Source organism: Vicugna pacos, chromosome 6, assembly GCF_048564905.1.
Source record: "Vicugna pacos chromosome 6, VicPac4, whole genome shotgun sequence".
In the NCBI taxonomy this organism is placed as follows: domain Eukaryota; kingdom Metazoa; phylum Chordata; class Mammalia; order Artiodactyla; family Camelidae; genus Vicugna; species Vicugna pacos.
In genome coordinates, this window is record NC_132992.1 from 68,377,586 (window position 1) to 68,395,699 (window position 18,114).

The window sequence follows — 18,114 nt, forward strand, 5'->3', positions numbered from 1 at the left end:
GCAAAACATTATTAGCTACCTAAATGCCCATCCATATGCATTAAATTAATTGTGGCACGTTCACACAGTATCATACAATGCAGCGAAAAAAAGAATGATGAAACTTTTTATGTGCTGATATAATAATCTCCTATCTATTGTTAGGCAAAAAAAGCAAGGTGTAGAACAGAGTGTATAGCATGCTATAATTTGTGTACAAAGAGAGAGAGTATATATGTGTGTGTGTGTATAGAGTTTTTTCCTTGTATAAACATGAAATATTTCTGTATGGCTGGAGTCAGCAGTAGAAAGGATGTTTCACCATATATCCTTTAGTTTTGGTTCTTTTGCATATTCAACTACGTGAAGGTATCATCTATTAAACCTCTAAAAATGAAATAAAAAATAATAACAAGCCAAAAATTGTAAATAAATCAAATTTTATTAATAAGTTAAAAGCCAAGTTTCTAAAGCCATGTATGCTTGTCTTTCTGTTCAATCTCTATTCCTCCTCTTTGATCCTCAACACAGTCTAGTTTTATTTAGGCCTCTACCCCTCCCAATATATCCCATGTCTCAGGCCACATCTGGAACTGCCTGGTCTAAGGATAATTCCATTCTCACGGCTGGTAATTGGCTCAGGAACTATGGCCAAAGGCAGTGCGTGGCATTGCCCTGAGAATAAGAGTTGACTCAAGAATGCTAGAGTCTCCTGGGAAAGAAGTTTCCTTGCTCTTAGATGAACTTCGCCCAAGTCGATGGCATTTCTATGTGAAACTAACAGCTGCTGCAGCTGCTTTTCATTTGTGAAGGAAGCAGCCCAAGGTCAAAGCCAACACATAGAGAGGTCATCTCAGGGTATTGCAAGAAAATAGATCCAGAGCCACTAAATTAAACTGCCCCTGAAGCCTGCCCTGCCTCCTGGACTTGCAGTTGTATGAAGCAATACTTTTCCTCATTGTTTATGGGAGTTTGAATTGAATTTTCTGCTACTCAAAGCCGTAGGCTAATACTCGGATTGCACAGAGGCATATGTTTCCAAGAATCAAAGTGAAACACATGGGTAAGACAGAAAGAAAGAAAAAAAAAAAGCCTCCTGAAGTTCCTCAGACTTAGCAAACTGCCAAGGCCCATGGCATGTGTTGACATAAAAACTTTCCAAATCAAGCTCTGAACTCCAATTAGAATATGGTACAGAAATAAGTTGGGGGGAAGGGTAGGAGACGCTGAGCTGAAAGCTACCAACATGCACAGTGCTTGTGACTGGGTAGGGGGCCTACTGGGTAAGTTTTAGCTCTTTTTTTTTTTTTTTAATATTTTCTCAGGTAAAGTATGTGAATGTATTACTTTTGTGATGAAAAAACTACATACAGCCCCGAAGGCCACTTGGAAGCAGGATGGCAGAGAGGCTGTGGTCAAGCAAACTGCCAAAAGTTAATGTCAGGTTTTCAAAAGACAAGCCTGAAGGCTAATACATAAATAAATAAATGCTTAGCAAAAGATCTTCATAAATTAGGGATTAGGAAGTTTAAGAATTCCTAGTAAACCTGAGGCTATTGGGAGTGAAGGATTAGAAATAAACAAAATCGGAGACACTGCTTTGGGTAAGATCCCAGGTGTTCAAATTACTTTCAGCAAATAATAGTAAATCCTTCCTTCTCCCACCAAAGTAAATAAATAAATAAAATAAACAAAATGGACAAAGCCACCTTAGATGAAGGCTGTAATAATTGGAGCAGAGCGTGTTTTTCTGTGATTTTCACATATGCTTCTGAGGTGTCGTATTTCCGATCACCCCTCATGCGGAGTTTGTTTTATTTTTCTGGTAGTTCCCACAAGTGAGGGTCACCACAGGATTCAGGCTGGGAGGCTTTAGCATCTTCTGGATGAAGGAGAATCCTGGAAGTGGATGATAGGAAGTTTCTTTTCCTTTATTAACCCACTGGCAACCTTTTGAGGAGTAGAAGGGAGATGAGATCTCCATAAAGGATGCTTGAGTCTAGGATGATCAGGGAAGTAAGAGGAAACCAGGAAGAGAGCAATGACCTAGAAGCAAAATATATGACCTAAGATGGGGACTGAAAAGTGCCTGCTGGACTTCACAACCAGGAGATCACTGGTGATTTGGGCAAGAGCAGAGGTGAGAGTTAAGTTCAAGGCAGGGGAGGAACATTGTTTCACCATTAAGAAACCTGGCTGTGAAGGAGAGGAGAATGAGAGTGGAAGCTGGAGTGGACAGAAGGCTTAGGGATGAGAGTGCCAGCAGAGAGAGGATGCTTGTGGAGCCTGAGGGACCAAGCTTAATGAACAGTATGGGTCAGAGACTGTAGGAGATGGGGTCCAGAGCACAAGTGGAATAGTTTCCTCACACAGAACGAAGTCTATTCCACTAAGACAAGGAAAAAAGAAGATGCGTGTATGTGTAGATAAATTTAGAAGAAGGAGGGCAGGAAATTGAGAGATTACAGTCCAATATCTTCTATTTTCTTTGTGCTCTGGGAATGGGAGTGGTATAGACATCTTGAGAATACTGGTGAGATTTTTAAAGTTGTTAAGAGGGATGCTGGACTATATTCAGTATCTTGTAATAACCCTTAATGATAAAGTATATGAAAAAGAATATATATGTATAACTGAATCAATATGCTGTGTACCAGAAACTAACACAACATTGTAAATCAACTGTACTTCAATTAAAAGAAAAAAAAGAAGGATGCAACAGGTATTGAATAAGAACCAAAGAATTGCTAGTAAGAATCCAGGTAGCAGCTGATTTAGCACTTGGAAACTTAGTGTCTGTGCTAGGGGCAGAAAAGGCAGATAGGTCCAGCATCATGATTTTGGTTAATGGCAAGGGTGGTAGGTAAAGGACTGAAAAAGCACTAGCCATTGGAATGACTGAATTGCAGAACCAAGAGATTTAAACTAGATAAGGAAGTGAGGTGGGGAGAAGTGGTTGTGATCGTGGCAGTAGAGGGTTCAGGAGAAAGAAAAGAGGGAAGCATTTTTAAAAAAGAAACGTCAGAAACAGTGGTTCTCAATACCAGTTTGCAGAAGAATAGGGAGCTTAACAAAGATGCAGATCTCTGGGCCCCATGTCAGAGACTTCAATTTAGTAAGTCTTGAGTGGAGCTGAGGGCTCTGCATTATTTTTCCACATTATTAATTGCTTTTTAAAAATGGATAATACATGTGTGATATAAAATTCACAGAGTACAAAAGACATGCAAGGAAAAGCAAGTCTGTCCTTCACTCACTTCTGTGGTAACTTCTGCTGCCATTTTCTCAGATGTCCTATTAGGGCCATTCAATACCATAATCCTATACCATATGTGTGTATATGTGTGTGTGTGTGTGTGTAAAACCATAGCAAATACTCTGTTCTACACCTTTTTATTGCACTTAACCACATACATTAAAGATCAATCCATATCCATTTGTTAAAAGCTAATTCAATATTCTATTAGCTTCTTGGAATTCTATTTTTTTAATACTAAAAGATGGAAAACAATGAGTGTTTCTATTAATTCTCTAATTCAGGGATTCCCAATAGTGGAAGAGTTTTTCAATACCCTATGAACAGACATGCCATAACTTGGAAGTCTGTGTTTTTAACAGAAGATTATGATTTGGGTGGTTCATGGACTAGGCATAGAAAAACACTTGTCACAGGACTTGAGAGCATAATGAGTTCAAAAGATGGAAACAGAGAGAGTGAGAAAACTAGGGAAACAGGGAGGTTATACTTTGCATTGTGATTCCCTCCTTATTTATTTGAGAGATTTTTATCTTGACTATATCACTCCCCTAGGACATATATACAAAATATCTTTATGCATAATTAGAAAATGGTTATGTATATTAACAGCTACTGAATCCCAGAGACAGTAAGCAAAGCAAAACTGAAAATCAAAACCCAAACCCAACCCAAACCAAACCAAGCGAACAAACAAAACTAGTAAGAAATACGTTGCCATGTGCTGTCAAAATTTCCATAAAGAAATATGTGACAAATCTCCAAGGGAAAGATGTTTTTATTACATCACTAGGATGTTCATTTTTGCCATTAGGAAAAAGCTGCAGCACTAGGAACTAAATGCAATGAGACAGCAACGCTGAATTCCCCAGGATTCTTGAATTCTGCTCGGATTTCTTGACTTGGGGCTAGGACTAATTTAGAAAGTAGAAGACTCTCGATTGAAACACAGGTTTATTTGATTCCATACCCCATGATCTTTCCACTACCTGACATTACTTCCCACCAAGGAATTTTTTTAGTGCTCCTTGCCAGGGGAGCCGGACATCCAGCCTCCAGAAGTGACACCTCTCTCATTTCTGCCTAACTACGGGCAGATGCTCTAGACGACACTGGTAACTACTAATCAGGTGAGATTTTTGGGGAATCACTCAGCTACATCAGTTGGCCCAATACATCCTGCCGGAATTATGCTACCCTGGCTGAATCGGGATGGTAACAAGCTCCTTAATATGGTAGAGCTAAAACACAAGGGACATCTGACATAGAAGAATCCTTTAATGTCAAGAGATGGGAAACAATGCATGGGTATGTTGTTTATAATTCAGCGATTCCCAGCATCTGGGGAATTTTGCAATATCCTATATAGTTACCCTTTCATTTCATTGTCCTACCCCGAAAGTGTTGTGTGTGAGTTTAAGAAAAGTGAATTGGGTTTTGTTTTTTTTTTTTAATATACAACAGAAGATACTCTCAGTGACACAAAACTATAGTGAGAATTACTGAACTAGTTAGTGTCAATTAAAACATGTTCTAAAGTACTCATCATATGAAACTGACATTTAAAAAAAGGAACAGAGTAGACTGAGATGAGATTTCCAAGAAAGATGAGCTGCTCTTATTTTACTTACTTAGCTCCAGAACCAGATACTGGTATTTTATAATTATATTATGGAAGACTTGGGAAGTCCCCCCACCCCTCCTCAGCCGCCCTTTGACTTTTACTTCCCTGATGGGACATTGAGTGGTATATTCCGTATTTCTTCTAAGCTGGTGAAATGCCTTTGACTGTTGAAGAGTTACCAGCTGAAAGCTAAAACAGATGAAAATCTTTAAGTGAAAAGTCATCGTTTTCTGTATTGTATTGATTCACGTTAAGTTGACTGAGTGTCAATTGATCTTAACAGCTTGCTACTGGGCATTGTGTGACAGACTGAGAAGTGTCTTGCCCTCAAGGAACGTACAGTTTAGATGGGATATAAAGTAGTCCACATTTAAGTGCTAAATTAATGGAACATAGCAGTACTCTAAACTATTCAAAAAATAGATGAATGGGTTTGAAATAGAATGAATTTTAGTAGGCAGATGGGGGAGTAAGGTTTTGTAGGTAAGGCAAATGGCATCAGTGAGAGCATAGAGGCAGAAATTGATAAATCCAGGGGCTGATAAATAAAAGTGAATAAATGAGTAGGCTGCTATTTATGTTAAAATGTTTCCTGTTGATGAATAACAGGAGCTAAGTTAGAGAAAATAGTGATTCAGGTTGTGGGGGACCTTGAATGCTTGGCTAAGGAGTGTGTCTTTAGAACTGTGGGCACCAGAAGGAAACTGAAAGCTTCTGAGAAGAGGAGGGCATGGGAAAAGTGGATTAGGGGAATAAATTTGTTGATGGAATGCAGAATGGTTTTGAAGAGAGATTGGAGGCAGTAGGAGCCTATTTGGTCTGAGTTTATGAGTGTATCCACCAGAGTGACTGATCTGGCAAATGTAAAGGAAGGACTGAGCAAGAGAAAGGAAAGGACTGCGTTGTCTGTAGGAAATTAGACATGGGGGAGAGTATATGTGGTTCCAAATCTGGGCAAGTGGGAAAAAGCTGGTTTCACCAAGAGAAACAAATAAGAAAGGCTGGTCTGGGGGGCAAGTGTGTAAGGAAGACATGGACACCTGCTACATCTAGACTGTTGGCAGCACATGTGGCTATGGTGTTTCAGCAGATCATGGCTGCTGCATAAACTGACCAGAGCTGTGGTATGTATGCCTCTGCTCTGAGGTGGGCTTGGGTGGGGGATTATTAGAAGGTTTTGCACGCTCAGCTTTGCCCCTTTTGGGCAGGAGAGACCATCTGCTGTCAAAGCATCTCCAGTCCTCAAGGGGCATAGGAACTAGTTAGGAAGTATAATTCTAATAGAATTAGCTGAAAGACAAGCAAATGCTGGGGGTAGTTTGGCAATATGTCCTTGCTGCCAACTTTGACATGTTAAGTGTCACATTATTAATGGCTTTTATGCATGGCTAAGAGGGTTAACACTTAGTGAATTGGACTCCTTAGTTTTTGTCCTGCTCTTACATGTATGATAGGGTACGTTACCTCTCTGTGCCTTGGCTTCCCATTTGTAAAATAGGAAGCTTGTTGTGGCAACATTCATAAACATTTTGAGAGCTACATATAAAAAGCACTGTAGGATTCTCTCCCCTCCCACCCCCACCCCAGAGACTGAGTCTCTGGGAAAGGTCATCCATTTCACTGAATTCTTTGAATGGCTAACTCCCTAAGTCAGTTAATTAACATTTTTCTAAAATGCTTTTACCAATCCAGAGATGAAAGATGTGGTCTATAACTGTCTTTTCTACCTTCTCATCCTGCTGACCCTATTTTACTCAGTGGCTGGTGCCATGGGACTCCCATTTCTAGGCTCTCGGATCAACCCCAGCCATAGTGGAGGGGAATGAGAGTTCCACATTAACACTCTGGGACATCAACATAAGGCAACCATGATAAGTGTGAACTGCGGTCTCAGTTGTAGGTGTTAAGCTCTTCCTTGCTTTCTAAGTCTCCTTCCGCCTGCCAGATCTGGCCTTTGGATACTCATCTCGTTGCACTGAACCCAAGTCCTTGCCCTCCAAACTTGCCCAGTACTTGCTCAAGGACCCGAATTCTATTTGTTTCCATCAGTTCCCCAAAGGGAGAGGAATCTAGACCTAAAAGAGCACTGAGGCTGGGACCTTGCTATCAGCAACACATTGTCTTAATGCTTGCCATGAGTTCCCAATTTTGTCTGCTTCTGGATTTCCCAAGGCTGCATTCCAGCTGCCCATTGGTTTATCACACTCACATTCGCTGTGTTGAACTGGCCTGACGCTGGCTGCCTTCCTGGCTGCTGCCGGTTATGTATCCTCCAAATACTGTCTTCTGGCCTCTCGCCCATCAAGCCAGCTGGGTCTGCCGCCAATTCCATGGATGTATCTAGTTCTGGTCTCCCCTTCTTCCAGTCCACCTCACCCATATTACAGTTAATCCTTTTTACATTAAACTACAGCAGATATTTGCTGATGTGGAAACTAATGCGGTGTTGGAATTTTATCCTTGTTTACATCTTTCTTTGTGTTGGAAAGGCTTGGGATCACTTCCAAAACCTGCTCAGAGAGCTTTCCTGTCTCCTTTGGCAGAAACAAATGAACACTTGACAATACCTTGTGTCTGTGACCAAGCCTCAAGGCCACTATTTTAATTGTAAAATTGCATCATTTACTTTAATTTTACTTTAGACATACTAATATATTTAAAGTATATTTTGGCCAGCGTTCATTCCCCTTTCAATTTCAAGGCATGTTTTTGGAACTCGATGGCTTTGTGCTTATAAGGAAACGAACAAATCAAGGGTGGGGATGGTGTTCTACAAAGGCAGTTTCAACTTTTAGGGTATATTAGAATCTTCTGCAGGGTTTGTTAAAGCAGATAGCTAGGTCTCATGCCCAGAGCTTCTCTGGAGTGATACCTGAGAATTTGCATTTCTGACATTTCTTAGGGGATGTTGACACAGCTGGTCCTGGGATTACACTTTGAGAACAACTGGTCATATGTTTAATAGGCCACAGGTGACCAGAGGTTGAGCAGCTGTTAACCAGTTTAAACTTTTATCTGAATGGATAAGGTGGGAGAGTGCTGAGAAATAAACTTTCAAAGTTCAGTCCACACAGGATGACTGCTGGTTCCAGAAGACTCTCGACCACTTATTACTCATGAGAGCTTGGGCAATCAGGTTCTTTGAGCTTGGGTTTCCTAATTCATAAAATAAGGATAGCCTCCATGCTGCCCTTACCGGAGTATTACAAAGATCAAATGAAATGAGTGTGAACATATTTGAACTGTAAAGTTGTATGACTCTGGGAAGTATTGCAATGGTTTTTCAATACACTCCTTCAAACGTCACCGCCAGTTTGTTGTTGTTGTTGTTGTTGTTGTTGTTGTTTTTGGCTCTCTTGCTTTTCACATTAATTACAGCAACTTTAATCCAGGAATACAGAGTACTTTTATTGCTATCATAAGCTCAAAGTTCAAACTCTTTTTAAAAACGTATATTTCATTCAATGAAATCAGACATGCCTTATAAATATTACACAGAGCCAAGAATGGCTCCCAGTCTTCACAGCTATAAAAAGAGAAGTACAAGACCCTATTGTGACTTGGGGTGGAGTCACAGTTAATCTTTCAACCCTGTTTAGATTGGCCCGTTAATAACAATAGCTACAAGTTACAGCACGTTAAAAAAATAAAATCACCGTGTACAATGATCAATTCGTCTGCCCCATACTTTTACATCTCTTGTAATTTCTATTAATTTACCTGTCTTGGGAAGTAATAAATCCTTCCAGTTCTGGCCACGGCTATTTTTCTCAGTTAAGGGCCTCCAGCTCACTCCATGGGCCAACATAGTTCTTGCTCATAGTGGGTGCCTTTGGGATTTTCCATCATCAACTGTACCTAATTCGGGCCTTCAATGAGCATCTCAGATATTAGCCTCATTGTTGCTAGGTCTTTAATAGATATCATAAAACGTCCACGGTGCTGACAGGGTTCTAAACACGACGTTTCGGGGAGCAGAAGACCCCGTTTGGGGACTGGCCAAGGAACTGGCGAGGTTCGCGTACCGGGAGTGGAAAGGGGTCTCCCAGAGCCCCGCCTCCCGGCCCCCGGAACCTTGGAGCCCCGCCCCCAGACCCGGGCCCGCGTCCGCGCGCGCTCCCCCCGGGCGCCGGCAGGAGGCGCCCGCGGCAGTCAAGGTGCTGCGCGCACCCGCGGGGAGCCAGCCCAGGGGGCGGAGGAAGAGGAGAGGAGGAGTCGGAGGGGGCGCGGCCAACTCCCGATCCCTGCTGGGCGCCGGGCCTCCTCCTCCGCCGGGCCCAGGGCTGGCGGCCGGCGGGGGTCGCGGAGGCAGCGGCGGCGGCGCTGGCGGGCCGCGGGTGGCGGGGGCTTGGCGCCGGCCCCGGGTGTTAGGAGACAAGATGGCGGCGGCGCTCCGGAGGCCGGTCCCCTCCTCTTCTGCGCTCTCCTCCGCCCCGCCGCTCGCCGCCTCCTCCTCGGTCTCCTCCTCCTCGTTCGCTGCCTCCTCCTCCTCCTCCTCCTGCTGCAGCAGCCCTAGCGACCGCCGAAGCTCCGGCCCGCTCTCCGGGAGCTCCGGAGGGGGATAGACGGGGCAGCTGCGGGCTCCGGCGACGGAGGCAGAGCTGGGGCCGGGGCGGGGACGGCGGCGGCGGCGGAGGCGGCGGCGGCGGCGCCGGGTGGGGATGGGGTCGCAGACGCTGCAGATCCTCCGGCAGGGGGTGTGGGCCGCGCTCAGCGGGGGCTGGTACTACGACCCGCACCAGGCCACGTTCGTGAACGCGCTGCACCTCTACCTGTGGCTCTTTCTGCTCGGCCTGCCCTTCACCCTCTACATGGTGAGTGTGGGGGCAGGGAGGAGGGTGGCTCCTTCCCCCTTCTGGCTGGCTGGCTTACCCGAGTCCGGCGGGCCGGGGGGGGCGCCCTCTTCCTCCTCTCGGTGCGCGCACCCCACCATCCCGCACCCCCGTCCCACAGGGGCCCCTTGCCCCCTACTCCCCTCCCCCATCCGTACTCCCCACTCTCCTCTGCCTGGAGGGCTTCCCCGGTTTCAGTGATGACGGGAGAAACGGATCGGCAGCAGCCCCCACTTCCCGCCCCCGGGCGCGCAGCCCGTTTACTGGGAAATAGTAGCTTCCTAGGACTCCTTTTCAGGGGGTCCTGAGCCCCTACCCTCCCAGCCTTTCTACCCGGCTGGGTAGAGCCCGAGTGGGGCTCCCTGCCTCCGCGTTTGGTGGTGGGCGCCGAACATTTTGCTGGAAGGGGCCGCCGCATCCATCCCTGGCGCGCGTGCTTATTTGCGTTCGGTTCCTCGGGCGTCGGGCACCCCTGGGACACTCCCTTCCCCCGAGGCTGTTCTCGCCCCTCCTCTCCCGGGAGTACCCTCCCTCCACCTCGCTTCTAATCCGCGCGCCGAGCCCTTGGAGCGGGCGAAGAATGTGTGCCGCTCCGTTCGGAATGCATTTGTGGGGCGTCCGGGCTCTCTTAACTCGCTCAGACGCGGCGGTTGAAAATCTGGCTCTCACCCTTCCTGCCTCTCAAAATCCTGTTTTTGCTTACCACTGGTTCTTTTCGGTTTGGCTCTGTGGTCAATGGCTGTTATTTCCAGGCCAGCTTTTAGGGGAGGGAGCGGGGGAGATACGGGGAATCTGGCTGGCATTTCAGTAGATTTGTTTGGGTTGGTTCAAGGCCTTTTACTGATAGGAAAGAAGAAAGTACTGCCTGTTGCTGAATTTAGTGCGGTCAGCTTCTCAAAATGATCCAGTTTTTAAGCTGTATTTTCACTGAAAGTTACGAGCACATTTTCTTTTTAAAAACACGTTAGGTTAGGGTGGGGCGCTAGGGAGACTGATGTGGAAGAGGTGATACGGAAGCGTCAGTTAAAATTTTAAAGTAACTGGAAGGGAGGAAGGCTTGGTAACTTTCTGTTTTAGGAGAATGCTTTTAAATATATTTCTGCCAACTTTGTGGTTCTTCGTGAAGCTGTAGTAAGGGGACTGGACTAGAAAATCTGGGAGTATGACTACAAGGAGTGCCAAAGGTGAGGATACTCAGTTCTTTCCCAAGTGATGCTCATTTTTACTGATTGGCAGAAAAAGTGGGGGAGGATGTTGTAAATGTCACATCCTCAAGCAAATTTAAATTTTTCTTTGAAATTGTTTGGGAAGGACTTGCTGCTTGAGGTTAAAAAGGCATTTAAAAAAACGTGCTGATGACTGATGGCTTATTTTTTTAGGGGACTTGCTCAGTCTTGTCCCTTTTGGAAAATTTATCACGAAGTGTCATCATTTTCAGTTAATTCTGACCCAGGAAGTTAGTTCTATTTGCACTTCTTTATCTTCCAGGAATATGACATCATTTAATGTACAGGTTAATTACTTTGGGTGTAAGAATCCTCAGGCTGTCACAGAGCTTTTCATAGCAGATTTCTTTTATATCCAAGAGAATTGTAAATTTAAAACTGAAGCTGGATCTTGAGATGTCAGGATTTGTCGCTGTGTTCCAGTGTAAGGCTCCCATGTTAGCACCAGACCTGTGTTAGTGGGTTAGGGCTCTTTGTGTAATTAACAAACGTTACTGAAGGAAATTTAAAGCAAATAGAAAGCAATACATTGAGTTTACTGCTTCATTTTGGGAGTTTATTCAGTTAAATTTAATCTGCAAACAAATTTTTGAGTGTCTACTATATGCGGGGCATTTTGCTGGGTCCTAGGAAAATGAAATTGCTTCTCTGACTTTCTTGTTTAAGTTAATGGCAACTCAACTTTTCCTAAATTTTTAAAAAGCTCTCCTTGATTCTTCTCTTTCTCTTCACATCCAGTTCATAGACAAATCTTGTGGATTCTATCTTCAAAACCTAACTAGAATCCAGCTAGTCAACACCACCACTCCCTTGGTTTAAGGCAACATTATTTCTCTCCTGGGTTACTGCAGTGTTGTAATGAGGTTCACTGCTTTCACTTTTTTTTTTTTATTCTCTATTCTCCGTAAAGATGTCTGAGTGATTTTTTAAAATTTAAGTCAGATCATAGCATTCTTCAGAGCCTCTCCTCCCATGTGTCCATCCTCCTCCAACCCCAAACACACACTTGCCTTCTTACGATATTTTTTGTGCACAGTAACTGTTTTCTTGCCTCAGGGCTTTTGCACTTGCTTCCCCCCTTTGTCTGGATGACTCCTCTCTTCCAGATGTCTGTGTGACTTACATATTCTACTTATTTCAGGTTTCAGTTGTATGTGGGGCTTCCCTTGATAGCCTATGTAGAATAGAATCTTCCCAGCTCCTCCAGTACTTCCTAGCCTTCCCACCCTCCTTCACTTACTAGCACTTATTATGAATTGATATACATTCATTACTTAATGTTTCTCTTATCCCATTAGAATATAAGCCCCAAGAGGGCAGAGACTTTTTGTTTACTGCTGTTTTGTCGGGACCTAGATCAGTGTCAAGCACATAAGTACTCATGTTAAATGAATGATTAGAAATGAACAAGACACAGCTTTTGCCTTCAGGGAACTTCAAGTTTAGCTTGTGGAAAATGAACTATTACAAGCATTAGAGCTGTTATGAAAAGGTAAGTACAGAATGACCCTGAGCTTTTAATCAAGGATTGATCCTAGTCTAGGGGCAGTTAGCAAAGAAGATTGGTAAATGTTTTAGGAAACTACAGTCGTATTATGGTGTTGCAGTAGTCGAAAGTATACATTAAGTATGTGTGTAGATTCTCTGTCCCAAACCCTGTGTCCTCATAGTGACTTATTTTGCAACTTTAGGCAGAGCTGGGATTTTGAGGCCGTTGTATAGGCACCCCCCCACCTTTTTTTTTTTTTTTTAAAGACCTAGAGCCTGTGAAGAGTGGTATGTTGAGTTAGGAAGAGTTTTACGGCTTTTTGTATAGGATTCAAACACTTTGCTATTTGTAGCTTTTGTGACTACTTTGTATATCCACAAAATTTATATAGCTTTTGTAATTATAAAACTTTTCAGTAGTGAAAATCAAGAAGTAACTTTTCCTTCTTACTTTCATTGTCCTTCTGTTTTCCTTAAGGCACTCACCCCATTTTATCTTGCTATAATTATGTGTGTACATGACATGTCACAGATGGTGAGCTGTGTGGGCGTGAGCTTTGTGGCATTTTCATGTGGTGGAAAGCAGACTGGGGTTCATGTCATCTTGATTTTTGAATCTTGGCTCTGTTATTGATTGTGTGCCCTTTGGGCAAGACTCTCCACCTTTCTGAACTTGAATTTACTCATTTGTGAGATGTTTCGTGGGTATTTTTTAAGAAAATATTTACGAAATAGAATAAGTTATTCACCTATAGAGTGGCTGTCAGTAAATGTCATTTGCAAGAGCTGATTAGAACAGTATTTCCTCTGTAATGTTGTGGGACTAGAGATTAGAAAGTAAGTCAAGCCATTAACTTCACATATTGTTATTCAACATAATATTTTCTTTTCCAAAGAGTTGTATCCCTAGGTGATGATCTGTAACACTAAAACCTCTTTCTGTAAGTGGTCCTCAGACTCCAGTTGACTTGAGGATCACTTGGACATGTTAAATATGTGCATATGTGCATGCTCATTCTGATGCAGATGATCTGGAGTGTGACCTGTTATATTTTATAAACACTCCCAGTCAGTTTAAAAACCTTGATCAATATGCCTCAGCCTCCCAGCCCCTGACTTACAGCCAGCTGCTTACTCAGCATAATCTCTTGGCTGTGTCACAGGCATCATGTCTAACAATGTTCTTGATTCCCCACTAAACACATCCCTCTCCCCCCAAAAAAACTTGTTTTCTTTCTCTGTCTTTGTTCTGTTAGTTAATGGCACTGTCTTATATCTGGTTGCTCATACCTTCCCCCTCTTCCTCGCCTTATGAGCAATTCTTATCATTTCTTCTGACAAGTATCAGCCTTCCTTTCCACTTCCTGATTCATGCTATTTTTTGTCTGCACTGCTACCTTAGTTTCTGTTCTTGCCCTTTTACAACTGTTTCTCCGCAAAGTAAGAGACATCAGTCTCTGTTCGTGTCCTTCCCTCTTTCTGATAATCCTTCAATTATTTATTTATTTTTGCACTTAGAATAAAATCCATCATCCTTAGACAGTCCCCCCTTTATTGGCAGTTTGTGCAGTTTTCCCACTGTGCTCTTGTCACACTGGCCACCTTTCAGTTTCTTTGACCTACTGAGCTTGCTCCTCCAGGGGGCTCTTTGCACTTGATGTATCTTCTGAAGGGACACGTTTCCCTCCTACTCTTTGCAAGCCTGCCTGTTCCTGGGTCTTTAGGGCTGGCTTATAAGTCGTCTCAGAGGCCTAACCTGATAAGCATAAACAGGTTCTGTTTTCCATTATTCTGTCCTGTAACTTCTATAGTGCTCATGACAAACACATTTATATCTTTGCTTGCTCATTAGCTGTCTCTAATGTTCCCTCCCTCCCAATACCTTGTAAGTTCCATGAGGACAGAGGCCATATCTGATTTATTTGGCAGTGTATATCCAGTGTCTCCTCTTGTGTTTGGCTTATATTATATTAGATTCTGAATAAATATTCGCTGGATGAATATTTTAGTTATACATGTAAACCTTCTTTAGACTTAACACCTTAACTGACAGAGAGTAGTTTGGTGTTGGGGGGATACTGTGGTAGGCTGTATTCTATGGTGGAGTCACATCTTATCTGGGGGGTAGGTTCAGTATCAGTGTGCGTGACAAAAATATGAATATAGAATTATTGAAAAATACACAATGACTTGAAAAACACTTTAAGTCACTCAAAGTGCAGCATATATTGCTTTTTGTGTATACAACTTTGTGCAGTTACATGTACATGTACAAATATACACATGATACATACAGTCGTATATGCTGTATAAATCTATGGAGAGATTATATTGAAAAACTAAAGCATTCATATCAAGTATATGAAGGTTTCAGCTTGTTCTTCCTGGTTATCTTATTGTTTTATCTTCTGACCTTTATCATGTACAAAATGATAAATGCTTTAGTGAGTGTTTCTGAAGCCCTCAAGTCATTCTTTCCTAAAGATTTAAACATATTTTAAAAACCAGTGTAAGCAAGATTCAGTTATGATGACTAAAACTGAAATTTTCAAATTTTATAATTTGTTTCCTAAAATGTTTTCCTTAAGTTAGGAAAGTTATTTGTACATTTGCAATTAAACATGATTGTTTAGTATTATTTTCTGTGTCCTTTAGGAGAAGTTTAATGAATAGTGGATGATCTGTTTTGACCTATGTCCTGTGCCTTTTCTTAGCATTATTTTCAGTGTTTAGTATCAAGGTGAATTGGCTCTGCATAGATGTAGTTCTTATCTGTTATGTCCCCTAGGTAAATTAAGGATACATTTTCCAAAGATGGTTTACAAATGAAGGTTCCAAGAAAGCAGCCATTTTGTCAACTTGTAGAAAAGCCCGTGAATTTATAAAAACAGCAGTTGATTCCTAAAATGTATTAGTGTCTTTTGTTAAAGATGGAGTGTTTCCTGCCATTTGAGAAATTACTCCAAGTTGTAAAATCACTTGGTAATTGAAAAACTAGGAAAGTTTTCCTTTTTTCCCAGCCTTTGAATACACAGATTTAACCAGGTAGTTTGCTTTCTGTAGCTGACTTTACTTTCAGTAAATTTTCCCAATATTTCGTTTTGAGAATTTTCAGGCATATAGAAAAGTTGAAAGAATTGTCGCCACCACCTGGATTCTACAACTTTTAAAAAATTCCATGTCTCTGACTATGCAATCCTCTATCAAGACTTTTTTTTTCCTTTTAAAGGGGGTTGCTTGTGAATTAAGTTACAAGTAACAGTACAAGTCACTCCGGAACACTTCAGCACATATACTGTTAGCTAGAGTTCTAAAAGTGAACCATCCAATGACTTTTGAGTTTTGATAAATGCGTACACCTGTGTAGTGCAAACCTGTCACGCTGTAGAACATTAGCATCACCCCAGAAAGTTCCCACTTGCCCTTCCCAGTCAGTTCTCTCACCCTTGTTCTGATTTTTTTCCATCATAGATTAGTTGACCCTGTTTTAAAACTTCATATAAATGGAATCACGTAGTAGGGACTTGTCTTTTTCACTCAGCATAATGTTTGAGAGAATCCTCCATGTTGATGTGTATTTCAGCGGCTTGTTCCTTTACTGCTGAGCAGTATTCCTTTGTATGAATACGCTCCAGTTTGTTCACCTTGATCTACTCGCCTATAGATGAGGAGGACCTCTTTCCAGTTTTTGGCTGTTAACATAAAAGGTATCACTTGAGCATGAGGGTAGGTTTTATCAGAACTGAAAGAAATTGGAAAACTTTATTAGATATCAAAAATGTTTTCTCTTTCCAAATAAGACCAAATTTTAATTTAAAATAATTTAATGATAATTGGATACTTCATCTTCTCATTTCACCTTTAGTAGTCTTTAATACTGTACTTTTATTTGCTCAGTATTTCAGTTTTTCAGTTTTGTCAATTCAGTAGAACCTTTTTGTTCAAATATAAATATATATGCTAAATGAGAAATTATAGATAAGTAAAAAGAAGAAAATAAAAACCATCTGTAATCCCATTCATTTAGTCTGTTGGACATTAATTTTAGTAACCAAAATGTATTTGGAACTTAGAAATACATACTGTGTTTCTTCCTTACAAAAATGGGCTCATAAGATTTGTACTGTTTTGAAACCTATTTTTACTTGACTATAAGTTGTGGATGTTTCCATGTAGGGAAAAAAGTAGCAGTTTTAATAGCTCTGTAGTAAACTATAATAGTTTCCTTGTTATTGGGTATGCAGGTTGTAGTTTTTAGCTATTTGGAAAACACTGGCGTGGATATTCTTGTAGTTAAATCTTCATGCTGGTTTTTGTATAAATTCCTAGAAGTAGACTTGTTGGATTAAAGTATTTTTTTTTAATAAATAATTATTTTCCATTGAATGAATCTTTATGATGAAAAAGAACAAGGGTGAGAGAATGAGAAATTGAAATAATATGCAAGGTCCCTGAGAAGGCAAATAGGTCTGTGGTCCAGGGAGCACAGATAGTAAGGGATCAACCTCAGAAAGGAGGAAGGAAGGAGGTAAGGACAAATGCTGATGGAAGAGGGGATAAACAGTTGCTGGTGATGGTTAAAGTAGATCTTATGAGTTATGTAATCTCCTTAAAGTACAGAGTCAGTGTTTGCTGTTGAGAGTGATGGCGGGTGGGAGGAGGATCTCCAGAAGGTGACATGCTCTCCTTATTTTCAGAGAGCAGGAAAGTGACTAACAGACGGTAGGATTGCTGGGCAGTTTTGAGGGTACCTTTGGGGTTGGAGAACATGAGTTCACAGTGTGAAAGAGGAATGTTCAGGAAAGAAATTTGGGATAAAATTTTCTTGGAAGTTATCAGCATTATAGAGGACAATCCAAGCCACAGAGTAGAAGACCTGGGGAGAAACTATACTTCATTAAAAAGAAAAAGGCTTGGACAGAACTCCAGATCCCAACAGCAGTTAACAGTCAGCAAAGGAGACAAGAAAGAAGCCAGGAAAAAGAGTTTTTAAAAAAGAAGATAATGGTCAAAAATGCCAAATTACCCTCCTGAAAGGTTGTACTAATTTAAATTTTCATCAGCGGTTTGAGAGTACTTGTCTTCCCACCTCTGCTCAACCCTGCAAAGGAGAGTGTTATTGTAAATTTCTTATGGAATGTTGAATAAACCATTTTAGTAATGGTCTAGTTTTGGTAATAGGCAGAATTTCTCTTAAAGTACTTTTTAATCCAGACTTTTCTTAATGTAAACTAAAGATGTTGACTGCACTAACGTATGTCACATAACTTTTATCTGATTTCAGATGATTTTCACAGCAAGTAATTGGTATATAAGCAGAAACATTTCTTTGAGAGAAGACTTATTGTTTCTTTCTGTTATTTTATCTGAGTTAAATGGTTTTCTGGTGTTTCTGTGCATAGCTCAGGAGAACAGAGAATTATTTTGTAGGTGGGCTAAGACACTTGGGACACTGGGAATAGTAACAGTAGAATAGCACAGACTAGTGGTATAGAAAAGAGCAGACCGCAACACATATTCTGTAGGTTTTACTACTGCTGACTTGTTTAGCATTACAGATTAATTTTACCAAACCCCAGTGTAATAAATAGCTGCTGATTCTGATTCCTTTGGTTCCTTTGTCTGTCCCCCCAAAAGTTGATTGAATGCTTTCTTTGGTAGAGTTGTAAAACAGTTCACACTTTCCTTCCTTTGTCATTGGAACCTGAG

The 18,114-nt window shown here is 41.6% G+C and overlaps 1 protein-coding gene across 8 annotated transcripts in view; it reads left to right on the top strand.

The window, feature by feature from the left end:
- The first annotated feature begins 9,045 nt into the window (after positions 1-9,045).
- PCNX1 (pecanex 1) overlaps positions 9,046-18,114 on the top strand; it is a 181,097-nt gene continuing 172,028 nt past the window's right edge. For all 8 annotated transcript variants that reach the window (XM_072963331.1, XM_072963330.1, XM_072963329.1 and 5 more), the window contains exon 1: positions 9,046-9,673. In XM_072963331.1, coding sequence (XP_072819432.1) covers positions 9,521-9,673 — 153 coding nt within the window. In that variant the 5' untranslated portion in view covers positions 9,046-9,520. The remainder of the gene's footprint in view (positions 9,674-18,114) is intronic.